General features: G+C 39.5%; 1 protein-coding gene across 1 annotated transcript; it reads left to right on the top strand.

Annotated features, from left to right (window-relative positions):
* Positions 1 to 131: 131 nt before the first annotated feature.
* LOC147216725 (lysosomal proton-coupled steroid conjugate and bile acid symporter SLC46A3) lies at positions 132 to 7,572 on the top strand. Its single transcript, XM_086177305.1, has 6 exons — positions 132 to 272; positions 649 to 849; positions 2,234 to 3,116; positions 3,611 to 3,694; positions 3,962 to 4,118; positions 5,378 to 7,572. Exons 2-6 carry the CDS (start codon positions 658 to 660, stop codon positions 5,490 to 5,492), a joined length of 1,431 nt encoding a protein of 476 aa, XP_086033431.1. The 5' UTR covers positions 132 to 272; positions 649 to 657; the 3' UTR covers positions 5,493 to 7,572.
* The last annotated feature ends 5,818 nt before the right edge of the window (positions 7,573 to 13,390 follow it).

Raw genomic sequence — 13,390 nt, forward strand, 5'->3', positions numbered from 1 at the left:
GATATTAGATAGAACAAAAATGTAGTCGTCCACTGACTGACAGTTGATTTAGGCGAATGGAAACAGAGGTATAAGGTTGCCGTCCAATCATGTACGATGAGAGGCGTGACTTTAGCGTTTCATAATAAAAACGCAAGTCTTCTGCATAAATATCCGTGGCGTTCTGCTCGCTTAGATCATAATTCTCAAATCATGATATAAACAAAAAGCAAAAACAAAGGGAATGTACGGTGCGCGACATTGACAAGCCTTGTGGAGGATTTAAGTTGAGGGTAAATTGTCGTTATGTTCTTTGTCAACGTGTGTGTGTTGTCTTGTCCCAGTTTTCATGGCTGACAATACTGTTGTCACTGGGAAAACTGCAAACAGCAGGGTCATCATTTACCTCTGCCAGTGTCACGTTATGCTGGCTCTGTAAGGCAGGGCACAGGGTCTTATGATGTTATGCCCACTTTTGCATTAATAAACCAGAAATACTAGAAATAATCATAAATCCAATTGTTTAGATTGTAGTCTAAACAATTTGTTTTCTGTACTCTTCGTATTTTGTACAATTTACTTGAGTTTTCTTGTTCATTTTCAACATAGAAAGTGAAGTCTAACTCTATATTCAGCGCCCTTTTTTTTTTTGTAAAATGAATTTTGCAGCATCTCAAGATGAAGGGCCTTTTCCTTGTGGAGCCCGTGGTTGCTCTGTACGCCTTCTCCAGCTTTCTCATCTACCCTCTGGTACAGCAGTATGTATACCGAAGGCTTTGGCAGGAGTTCACCAACACAAGCTATCCCGTCTCAGACAATGCATCTCGATGCGCGGAAAATTCAACCAGCAACCAGTCGAGCCTCTTTGAGGTGAGCCATTAATTAAACTTGATTATTATTATTATTGTTTTTTTAATAGATATGTTTCATGACAGATACTCAACAGGCATAGCCATCTGAAAAGACATAAAATATGTGGAAGTAAGCTTAGTTTAACTTAGACCACACAGGTAACTACAAAACTTTTATTTTATTTATTTATTTTTTTTACCAAACTTTTCATTTCTTGCTGCACTAAAAAATCATGCAATTGATATAAATGACCTGGATAACCATTCGTTCTCCAAGTGTAAACATCACATGTTTCTTGAGACGTTATGAAACAATATAGCATGGGTAAAGGTTTTTTTTCTTTTTCTTTTTTTGTACAGTTTATGTTTAATCAGCTGACCTTATCAGTTCAGTGTAATGATAAAGTAAACTATCTTTTTGCACTTTAGACCATTTTTTTCGCACAATACTGTAAAATTATGAAAAAAAAAAAAAATTTGAGAATCATTGGAAAAATTATTCCTTCTATTATATCGTGAGAGAAAACAAAACACTTATCAGTAGGCAAAAAGGAATATTAGTGATGGGTGGAGAAGTAAGAATTTTGCGAGGAGCCTTAAAACAATTGGTTACTTTTTCTGTATTGGTGTGCATTCATGAAGCAAAATAAAACCTGTTCTGTTGTCGACTCAAAATTCTACATTTTATGAAGGGCACATCCTGACAGATACAGGTTTAGCCACATTATTATGGTAGTTAATTTCACTTCCTCAGATTGCTCTGCCAGTATTATTTTCATTGCCGCTTGCTTTTCCCATAAATGTCCTGTCGTGTAAAAGTATCTAAAATATTTTACTAACTTTTGATCAGCCCTGCTATTACATTTAGTGCTCACATGGTTTTAAGAAATACTCTGGAGCTGGAAATAATAAAAAAATCTCTTTTTGATATCTACTGTGTATATATCACAATCTGTTTAGTGTAAAAGTGTATCTCAAACCAATCAGGTGTGTATATACAGGTGTAAAAATTGGAATACACATACATACATTTATATATGCGAGTGTGTGTGTATATATATCTGTGAGTATATTTACCCCCCTCCAAATATATATGTATGTTTGTATGTATGTATATATGTATGTATGGAGTGGGGGTAATCTTTACTGACTATTAAGTCTCTAAATTTACACATGCAAGTTAAGTGTATTTCTGGATGAAATAATGAAAACCAAATTTAAGAACCAAATAAGTCTTCCGTTTGATGAGCTATGTTTGAAAGTAAATAGCAAATCAATTGAAGTTGTATTCCAGATGTTTTGATCGTACATGAAATCTTTGAAATTTCACTCACACTGTTTATGTGAATGTACTTATAATACATCGGCCAGGCCTAAAATGTTGATCCTTTCTATGTTTCCAGGAGGTGCAGAGGCAGGCTTCGCTCTTCTCCCTTTACACAGAGCTCTTGTCCACGATTCCCTCCTTGATTGTCACTCTCATGCTGGTGGCCTACAGTGACCGAGGAGGACGCCGGCTCACAATCATCTTACCTTTGATTGGCACATTGATTTACACCCTGGCCTTCCTGTCGGTGTCATACTTTGAGCTAAACGTTTATTTACTCATCGGATCCTCCATTCTCAGTTCATTATTTGGGGGACTGGGTACATTTCTCGGGAGCTGTTTTGCCTACGTGGCGGACTTATGTGACGACAGCCACCAGAAAACGTTTCGCATGGCTGGACTGGACATGATGATCGGATTGTTGTCTGGTGTGGCGGCGGTCTCAACAGGCTACTTCCTGAGAGCTGCGGGCTTCAATTGGCCCTTCCTAACATCTGCATTGTGCCAGTGCTTGAACATACTCTATGTGATATTCATCCTCGAAGAGACTGTGACTGCGGCTCCTAACGATGCCGTTAATCTGGATGGGACTCCACAGCTTTCAGCCACAAAACAGATGATCTATGGGGTCTATCATATGTTCACAAGGGCCAGCAGGAGGTGTAAAACTGTTCTAATCCTCCTGATATCCATCTTTACCAGTTTCTCTTTCGCTAACATAGGTGGTATCTCCTTGATGACATTATATGAACTTAATAAGCCACTGTGCTGGACAGAGATTTTGATTGGTTATGGATCGGGGCTTTCTACCACCGTGTTCCTGGTCAGCTTTGTGGGAGTGCTGGTATTCACTCACTGCGGTGTGCCACAGCTGCACATTGTCCTGATGGGAATCCTGTCTGTCATGTCAGGCATGATCCTGGTGGCGTTTTCAAATACAACGTTACTGATGTTCTTAGGTGAGGGCAAACACCCACCCCCCATACTCAAAACACCCATCAATATTGTTGAGTCATCTCAATTGTTTTTCACATTGACGAAAAGACAGGAAGCAGAGCTGGAGATAGAAGAGAAAAAGATGTCAAAGTTCTCTCTGAGAGTGATGAGGATGGATGGATAGGATCGGGAATGAGTCCATCAGAGAGATAGCAGAGGAGGTAGAGAGGAGGGATAGTGAATTCATCGGTAGAAGGATGTTGAGGTTGGAAAGAGAAGATTAATGGATGTAGTGAACGAGGACATGAAGTTAGTTAGTGTGAGGGAAGAGGATACAGAGAATAGGAGTAGATCAATTCGGTGGTCAATTCGCTGTGACGACCGTTGAAGGGAGCAGCCGAAAGGGAAAGAAGAAAAATCAGAAACATTTTTTCCAATTGTATGATGAGAAAGAAAAGAAGAGAAACTTGTGTTTAATCTACATTACGTTTACAATTTGATATGTGTTTTACAACAGCAAGGGTGCCCATGCTCCTGTCTATAATGCCTTTCCCTGTTCTGCGCTCAATGATGTCAAAGATCATCTCAAAGTCTGAGCAGGGTAAGTGTGTTCAGTGCTTTAGGAGCTATTGACCCTGTAAGTTTTATTTATACAGTACATTTTGCCACCATGTGCTTCACTGAATCAAGAGTTGTCTGTATCAGCAAGTTCTGGTTGCACTCAACAAAAGAACACTTGACATTTTTAGTCATACAAGTGAGAAGCCAGCGTAACTGAACCAAAAGAGTCAGAGTTTTGAAAATAACTGCCATCCTGTCTAATGCTTTTAAACTCACCATCTTCTCTGTTCTGGGTTTTCCCACATAGGAGCCCTGTTTGCCTGTCTTTCCTTTTTGGAAAGTTTAACAAGCAACATAGCAATTGCAGTCTTCAACAGTTTATATGCTGCTACGTTGTCTTGGTTCCCTGGTTTTGTGTTCTCGTTGTCAGCAGGACTCTGTGCCATTCCACTCTGTCTCCTGGGGTAAGATCATTTAATCACTTCTGTAGATGATACAACACACCTAAGTACACGTTCTGTTTCAAGAATTTCTCAATAGATTGCAAGCTTAGACAGATTCTCTCTTTACTCATACTCAAAACAAGCAATAATACATGTAGTCCAAAATTTCATTATTTTCCTTAATTTCCTCAGAAATTGAAGTCGCAAAACAGCATCACATAAGTGGATCTGGTCCATGTGCCTCCTCCAAACACTGGCACCAAAGTTACCCTAAAGTTATGCTTTTTCAAATATGCTTTTTCTGTAGTTTATAGAATCATTGAAAGTTAGATTTATCTGATCATTTTAATTTCATATGCAATCACTAAGGCAGAGGTGGGCAATTATTTTGGTTGGCGCGCCATATTTTTCTTTTTTGATGTCTAAGCGGGGGTTAACTAGGTATCATGTAAATTGAACAAAATGAAAATTACAATTTAAATATTTACATAAAATTGCAAGATGTTGCCCACGGGCTGCAAAATGCCCAGGTCTGCATTTTGGTGTCTGGATACACTTTTGGCTGTAAAAATTGCAATCTTGAGCCCAGCTGCAACATCAGCGTCATTACTTCCCTGAAAATGAAATTTTGCTACTCTGAAATTCTCGATATAGAAATTTTCAGTTCCCCTTCTCTGTGTCCTCATCGCACAGCTTCCATCTTCATGGCATAATACATGTCCCTTCCATGTTAATTTTATCGATAATGAATGCCTTGTTGAAAGCAAATGGATGCTCGGTGTATCTTTGCACTACGGCAACAACATATTTTTGCTGAGTCAGCGCGGGAGACGTAGCGTGACACATGAAAACGACTAGTGAATCATCATCAGTCACATGCTTTGCCTCTTGTGTCGCTGGATTGACAAACACACAAAAAAAATTTGCTGGTTCAGTTACTTTGGTCTGTCATCCAAGACTATAAAAGTTCCTCAGTGCAAAAAGATGAATATTTTCAGTGTTGGTTTTGTGATACAAAAGTTCCAAGTAGTCAAGTTATATGTGGTGATATCTTATTTTCCCCTTTCCTTTCAAACACTTAGGAGATAATTTTCCAAAAAGCTTGATGTCATTTTAGATATTTCATATTTTCATTTATGGGATGGGCCTGTTTTATCTGAAAAAAAAAAATCAAGTTTGTAAGAAATTGTGCAGCAGTGTAAAAAGAAGCATTAGTGAAACTATGAACTGAATTAATTTGATTTTTTTTTTTATCTCTCCTTTTTTTCCCTCCATTCAAGAGTGCTGAGTGTGATAGGAGCTGATGTTTCCACAGAGGAAAAACAACCAGATAATTTTACAAAAGAAGAGGATCCCAATGAAGATGAGAATGACAACAGTCCTCTTGTAACCTGAACCTTTCTTGCTACCTACCTCATAAGCTTTTTCTTTTTTGTTGAGTTACCTCCATGACCATTGTTTTCATTTTCTTCTTATGTTAAAGGTCATAAATCAAGCTATGGATTCATGTTTCCCCATTAGTTGCTATTGTAACTTGTGCTATTGAACATTTTCTTGATGCAACAAGAAATCCATTCTTACTGGATTTAATTCCTGTTGGGTTTCTACAGAATACAGAGCATTTTAGTAAATGTTATATGATATTCATCACACTTGCATATCTTCCATGCAACCTCACACACGTGATATGTACTTCAAAATAGTTTCACTGTGACATACTAGCATAAGTCAATAGGAATAAGATTATTGTTACAACCAAAGTTGTGGAAATGCATAAAACCAAACACACCAGAGACATTTATTTGTACTTGTTTCACCTCAGCATATTCCATGGGATATATAACAATTGAGAATAATTGATTGATGTTAAAAGATTTCTGAATGAAACTACTATTTCTAAACTTGAATATCATTTGGATTTAAAGGGAAATAATTGATTTTCTCTCTTATTATTTGGAAGGACTTATGGCAGTTATTGTTATGTTTCCGTTATATTATGTTATTCAATGCTATGTTGTGATATATTATGTCAAAATAAGCTTCGTAACATATATCTAGACTAATTTGATATGTGTGTGTGTTTGTGTGTGTGTGTGTGTGTGTGTGTGTGTGTGTGTGTGTGTGTGTGTGTGTGTGTGTGTGTGTGTGTGTGTGTTTTCTTTGAGGTAATCTAACCCTGTCTCCTTCTTAATGTCATGAACCTTGTTTTGCTGCTGATGAAAATGTACTTTCTTCAGGTTCTTCCCCTTTTAATAGGACTAATAGGACTATTAATTTGCCTTCTTGATCGCAACTTCCTAACAACCTGAACCTGGGCAATTTGTTTTGATTCCATGTAAAAATAACAGCGTTTGGGATATAGTTTCTCAAATGTTCCTCAGTACAGACCCATAGGAAGCATTCTAATATCTAATCACATTTCTAGTTTTGTGATTTAAAACTTTCATCTCAAATATTGTAAGTTCTTTGCTTATTTGGCAACCAGCTCTGTTTCCATCAGGACATAATTTGCACACTCCGTCTACATTGATTTGAAAATTCTGAATCACTCAGTATACAATTAAGATTTTACTGCCACTGCAAGTGAATATGCGAAAAGAAACTGGTATTTTGGCATAGTGTGCCTGCTGTGGTGTGCAATTTTGGTACTTTTTTTTGTTGTAATTGTTGCAATTTAGTGAGTTTACTGTTTTTGACTCGCTGTTGTGTGTGTATCCTGTTGTGCTGATGCAGTTCATCTCAACACTGTGTTTCTTATTCTCTTTAAAATTAAAGTCACCTATCAAATCTGTATAATAACAACATATCACACATCTCTGCTTGACTCCAGACGGATGCATGTCTCGAGCTCCTCCTAACGTAAGGGATAACTCTGTGTTGCGTTGTCCTTTTCAAACCTGTATGTTGCAGCAAATGGTTTTTGTTACATTTAACCATCGAGGTATAAATACATTTATTCAAATTCCTTGTCTGATGTTGGCAGGAAGTTAAATACGGACCTGAAGTTTTTATCTTTTGTCAACCACTAGATGTCCCTCTTGGTCCAGGTTTGGGTCCATTAATAACCCCCCCCCCCCCCAGGTACATTGGCAGTAACTGCATGTAATGTGTATACACAGTTTTTTGTTCAAAGTTAAAAGTGTAAAAATACTACTTTATGTGTATTTTAGCAGACAATTCTCTCCCCTTATTTATGCAAAGGGCATAAAGCATAATTCACCTTTTCATCTGCAGCCCGGTTCAGTGCCCTGGCTTGGTAGTAATGGGTTTGTTTAAATAAACGACAAGGACATTTTTAATAGGAAACTTGACATTGTAATTCTTTTAAAGGCTGATATCAGTACAACAGTGGTGGTTCTGATTCACAGCAGACTGAAAAACAAGATGGCTGTTAAATGTTTGCATTAGTCAAAATGTATTTTGGATTGGAGTTTTTCCCCCTTTACTCTGTATGTTGTCTAATAACTAGTCAATTTCTCGCCCAATGCTCGCAAATGTTTCCTTTGCAAAGCATTTTTATAATCGGCCCTGGCGAAACGATGCCACTCAGACGGAGCCGATTATTCTGGTCTCAAAGGGACTTATTGGACGCAGTGTGTTCAACTAGAATGAGCTTTATTATGTTATGAATGCGGCCACTGCTGAACTTTATGGTCCGATCATAGGCAGCGAGCTGACTCCGCACAATGTGGTCTCGTAAACAAGAAACCGTTTTAAGCAAATTTTACATGTCAGGAATCGGTAATTATCTTGTAAAGTGTCACAGGCAAATGAATGTCCCAAAATTGTAACGGTTGGTTTATTGGAGAGCGTTTTTCCATTCACCGCCGCTCTCGACTCTACAGTCTCAAGCTGAGAGTTTGTGTTTAGTCCACACCTCGCCGACTTATTTTATTTTCCTGTGCCGAAATTTCCAAACTTCCCACCTCCTGTCTTTGTCCTCGACATAAAAGGGTCATTGTGTGTACATGCAAGAATGTGACCCTATTTTTCATAGACTCGCCCCGGTCTCCTGGAGAAAAGTGAGAATCGAGTGTGCAAAGCATGCAAATGGAGTGTGTCTTATGGATGATGAATGGACATCAGAAATCCTGGCCAGAGTCCCATCAGATTGTATTGCTGCCTTCAGTGAACATTAAGTTTTTGCAGGAACAGAGGCATGAAACCAATCTACCATCTGAAAAAGATGAATGGGATGTAATATAACTCTCTCATGTGAATTGGCAAATCAGATTGGACATATATGTGATGCATCTCAGGTTATGATTATCAGCTAACCTTTAAATTCTATCTATATATTTTTTGTTTGCTATTGTTGACGTAGTCTGGAGATGAAAGTTGCAAGGAGAGTGCGGTAAACAAGTAGATGCCATGAATAGAGTAAGCATCTTAAGATGGGGACCTTGCAATAAAATGAAATGAAACCAGGTTTCTTTTCAACATAGTACAAACATGCAATTGAACGTGTGTGTAATTACCTATTTTTCCCTCCATTTACATCTTTTTTTTTTTTTTTACACGGCACGACAGTTTGAATTGGCTCCATGCTTGGAAACCCAAATGACGTCTGATCATAATGTGCAGTTATTTGATTTCCACCCTCGAGTCTCAAGAACAGCGGCCGCCACTCACTTCCAAGGTAACGTTGACCCCCGAGTCCGAGTGGAACTCGACGTGGTGGGTTACGCCGGGGCTCGGCTGCGGCGAGACGCGCTTGGCATCAAACGTACGGTTTCTGGGCAAATTAGAGATGGAGGTGTGGTGAGGAAAGGGGAGATGGTTTTCCCAGCGGTAAGGAGCCGGGGCTAAACGGGGAGGGGGTCTCGGTGATAGCTTATATGTGTCTGGCATGCATTGGGCCGCAGAGGATTAAAGAGAAGTTTGTGAGTGTAGGGTTGAGAATGGAAGCAGGGGATCGAGGGTCTTTGGTTTCTGGTTTCCAAAGTAGCTGAATCAGCGGTGCGATCATCTGCATTACACCACATCACATCACCAATGGTCCATCTCTGATGTCGATCCAGAAAGTTACAAACAGACCTCTCTTTATCTCAACCTCCTGCTCCCTGTGAGGAGATAATTCACTATAATATGACCCATTTGAAGTGGTTTGTGTGACCGAGGGGCTTCCCAGTCTCGATTAATTTGATCATCTGAGGATAATTCAGATCACACCAAGATCCACTGCATATTTATTTTCATTCTGGGACCCTTCAGGGCTTTAAAAAAAAAAAAGTGAATACTCTCTTTGCTTTAAGGTAAATGGTGAGGAAAGGTTACAGTAAATTTAACGCAATATGATTGAGATGACCTTTGAGCAGTTGATTCCCACAGTTAGAAATCGACTTTTCTTGCCCGCCATTACTTTTTGAACGTCTTGCCCCTTTTTAATCGATTCGATAATTATTTCTTTTGTGCTAAAGTTAGAGTATTTATTTGGGAAACTTTGTGAACATTTTTCATCCATTTCCTGGTAAATTCACTCAGGTCTGTGCATTTCCAACAAATCTAATTGATAAGCCATGACCCTCTATTTATCTTCCCACGACTAAATGCTTTTTAAAGGAGACTTACGGTGAGATTCAGCAGATTAGTTTGATTATGATGTTGCAACATCCTTTCCTTTAATGCCATTATTCACCTCTGTTGGACATCTGCCTCTGAAAAGACAGCAGCAAAGTACATTGTTACAACCACTTGCTTCAGTCTCATTCATTTAAACTATGATGGCTGTTTCATTTTTGGAACTGTTTTTATTCTTTGCTTATTTTATGTGTACTTCCCTTGTACATACCTCTTCTGCAGACACTTTGACCCGTAAGTATATTTTTTTTTCTGATGGTCTGCCACCCCTCCCTCTTTCTTTTAGTTGTAACTGCTGTCATTTCCTGCCGTGATTTTTATATAATGGCGTGTAAGGAGTTGCTGTGATTGCAGAACAATTTCAACATAGTTTTAAAGCATTTTCCACTTACTGTTTTGAAGATATGCACATTTTAACTTGTCACTCAGTGATGGATATGACTTTAAATGTTTACCCAGTGCTTCTATACTTCTATTCCGCTCTCTATGGCTGCCAGTCATGCCCCTTTTGCATGTTGCTTTACACATTCGCCCACATCTATTCACCTGATCTAAATTCAATTGAAAGCATCGACAGGCAATTTATTATGTTTTTTCAAGCATACCGTTGGTCTGTCACCAACTTCTTTCCATTCTTCTCTTTGCCTAGTTCTACTAACCGTGCTTCAGACATCAGAGGTCCTCCCTCCCATGCACAATGTATTGAAAAACCTTTCAAAAAACAAAAAAAGAAACTCACAAACAAGGCCTTCTGAAGTGCTATCGCTCTACAAATTGTGGTAACGTAAAGCCAACTACACAGCAGCACTCCTATGTCCTCTCTGAACAAATGATGAAGCTACTGGTTTAATCTCCCAATTTTCTTTTCTGGAAACCGCAGGTTTTAAGGTTGATTTATTGCAACAGGACAACCTTCCTCCCGCTGACCTCGGGCTGCTATTTATGTGGTGAATAATGGAGACTATCATCACTGCCCAGCTTTGAAGGGCTGAAATGAACGTTGCGCGGCAGTGCCACCCCGCCGAAACCAGCGTTTCCAATTTTAGCACGGGAACGGCGTTATTCAGAGTGGTATTCTTGTCTTTAGCCACATCAGTTGCTCTTGAGTTGGAGTCCCCGCGCGCAACAACCCCCATCTGTGTGCGGAACAGCGGTGGAGAAAAGGTCACCGTGACAATCGATACAATGCCATGGCTGGTTCCGCTTCAGTGCGTCAGACTAATCAGCCTGCTCCCGGAGACATCGGACTTTGATAATTAGAGGTAGAGAATAGAGGCGGCGAGTCTAACACCGTCAGGGTTTATAAACAGAGTCTATTTCTGAGGGATTACATTGAAATATACCGATCTTATGTCAACATGTACTCGGTCATTGAGTCCGCAGCATCCTCACATCTGACCAACCCGCTTTCCTCTGACGCTGATCTCCGGTCTTCTGTCTGCGGTCTGTTTTCCCTTTGAGGGTTTCATTGTGTCTTTAAGTATATTACGACTGTGTCTAAAGTGGGTTCACACTGATTGCATTTGGTCAGGGTGTGCTCCTACACACTGTGCACAGTGACAGAGAAATGTATATCCGGTTATGGTATCAGGTTACACTCCGACATTACAACGACCACTGAGCTGATGTTTAGCCACACAGGCAAACGCTATGGCAACACACTGTGGAGCGATCCAGGTACACACATTCACATCTGTATTTATCAGATTTTCTGTGACCCAACCCAGGCTTCTGTTCTGTGCGCTGAGCTCATTTTAACAATCCGCAGTTGGCCCCGTCTGGTTTCCACTGTTCTATTAATAAGAATTTTCTTTTACTCAGCTGACGGGTAAAGCTTTCCAGGGTGGTGTAATCGGGGGGGTCCAGTTGATTGTGATATATCTGTACCGAGAGGAACACGGCAGACTCTGTCTTGGCCCGCAAACAGCAGACTAGGTCTTTTACACTTTGCTTTTAGAGGGATCCAGAGAATTCACCCGTCTGGCCAGCATTTTGTTGGATTATTTCTATTGCGAAAATCGGGCCTCAAAACAAAAGACAATGATAAATATATTTTAGCATGAAGGGAGAGGTGTCCTGGATTAACAAAAGCACTATGACTCCCAAAGAAACTTGATTTTCCATTTATTTATTTGTTTATTTGTATACATATATGTGTGTGTGTTTGTACTTTGTACTTTTTAAGACCTTAAAACACTTTATAGCCTTAACTTTGACACTTTATATTTTATTTGTATTTCTTATTACTCCTCCTTCCTACTATTATCTATTATTGTTATGTTTTACTTGAAACTTTGGCACAACAATTTCCTTTGAGATAAATAATGTTATTCTTATTCTTATTCTTATTCTTATTCTTATTCTTATTCTTATTCTTATTCTTATTCTTATTTCTATTTATTACTTATTCATCTTAATTATTTATACATTCATTTCTTTACACTGAATCTTAAAATATCATTGTTTTCCTTTTGTTTGAAATCACAAACCCCTCGCTGTCCGACATTGGAGTCAAACGGTACATCTGCCCCCGGATGAGCTCTTTATCTTGAACCCAAAACTGGGAGAGGAAGCTGACAGAACTGGCTCAGTGGGAGATGTTTTGGGGTCGGGATGAAGGGGACACATGGATATTATGGTGAATTTATTGTTCCGGGGGTATCTGCCGTTCTGCCCTCTTTCTTCCAGCTAGAAATTTATTGGAAGGTAAACAGAGAGCCGGAGTTGGAGCCCTGCAACGTCCTTGAGGCGCTCGAACAGTCGCTTCTTGTGGGGTGGGACAACAGAAACATCCCAGGGCTGCAATAAAGGTCGTCGCAAACGCTTCCTAACGCCAGAGAACGTCTCAGAACACAAATCTCCGATGTCCTCCCTCACCTGTCAGAGGTTATCGGAGGCAGCTGGAATGTTACTCTCATCAATTCAATGCTTTCAGAGTGATATCTGTGTTGTCATAAATGCACAAGTATATATACACGACAATATAGTCTAACCTTGTGATGGCATTGCATAAAGATTTCCATGCCCTAATAATCCCCACCTGCAAGCCGTGACTCCCAAAATCTTTATCACTCAAATAAATGTGAGTAGCCATAAAGTTGTCCAGTAATAGTCTTCATTAAAACGATGTTCTTGTCGTAGCGCGATCACAAGTTTACTCCTCGTATCGTGTCTCACGCCATTAATGTCCCCGAATTCCATATGGCGAGTGTTCATTCGGTTTATTTAAAAAGGCACTCGCTCAGCATGAATATTCATCATGGTATGAAAAGAAGAAACATTTGGCAGTCTGCTCATGTGATGTCCTGCAAAAGCTTGCATTTGCAGACACATTGTATTCCATTATAGAGGGGAATCACCAGCAACACCATGTCCACTTTATGTCCACCGTCAAAAGTTAGTCGCTCCGTTGGTAAAAAAATGACCTCCTATGCTATTTACTTCAGTACTGTTGGAAGAGTGAATTATTTTCCTTTCGGCTTTTCCCTTCGGGGATCGCCACAGCGAATCAACCCCTTCCAGCTATCCCTATTCTCCGTATCCTCTGTTGGAAGAGTGACATAGGACCATATAAACAGTATTAAATAAAAACGGATTAAGTGAAACGTCATATTCTTCTCTTTGCTCTGCGAGGCTCGATATAAAAACAAGAAATAAACCGATCAAATCCAACTGGCGGCACAATAATTTACCGTACTTAATAGGAATACGCA

This window comes from Fistularia commersonii, chromosome 29 (genome assembly GCF_037954325.1).
Source record: "Fistularia commersonii isolate RoL2024-O1a breed Wild chromosome 29, RoL_Fcom_v1.0, whole genome shotgun sequence".
NCBI classification, from domain to species: Eukaryota; Metazoa; Chordata; class Actinopteri; order Syngnathiformes; family Fistulariidae; genus Fistularia; species Fistularia commersonii.

What these genes read in the sequence shown, in the direction of transcription:
- LOC147216725 (XM_086177305.1), top strand. Translation starts at nt 658, where the DNA reads ATGAAGGGCCTTTTCCTTGTGGAGCCCGTGGTTGCTCTGTACGCCTTC. An exon ending in AACGTTACTGATGTTCTTAG is followed by an intron (nt 3,117 to 3,610) that starts GTGAGGGCAAAC and finishes GTTTTACAACAG; the next exon opens with CAAGGGTGCCCATGCTCCTG. An exon ending in ATTCCACTCTGTCTCCTGGG is followed by an intron (nt 4,119 to 5,377) that starts GTAAGATCATTT and finishes CCTCCATTCAAG; the next exon opens with AGTGCTGAGTGTGATAGGAG.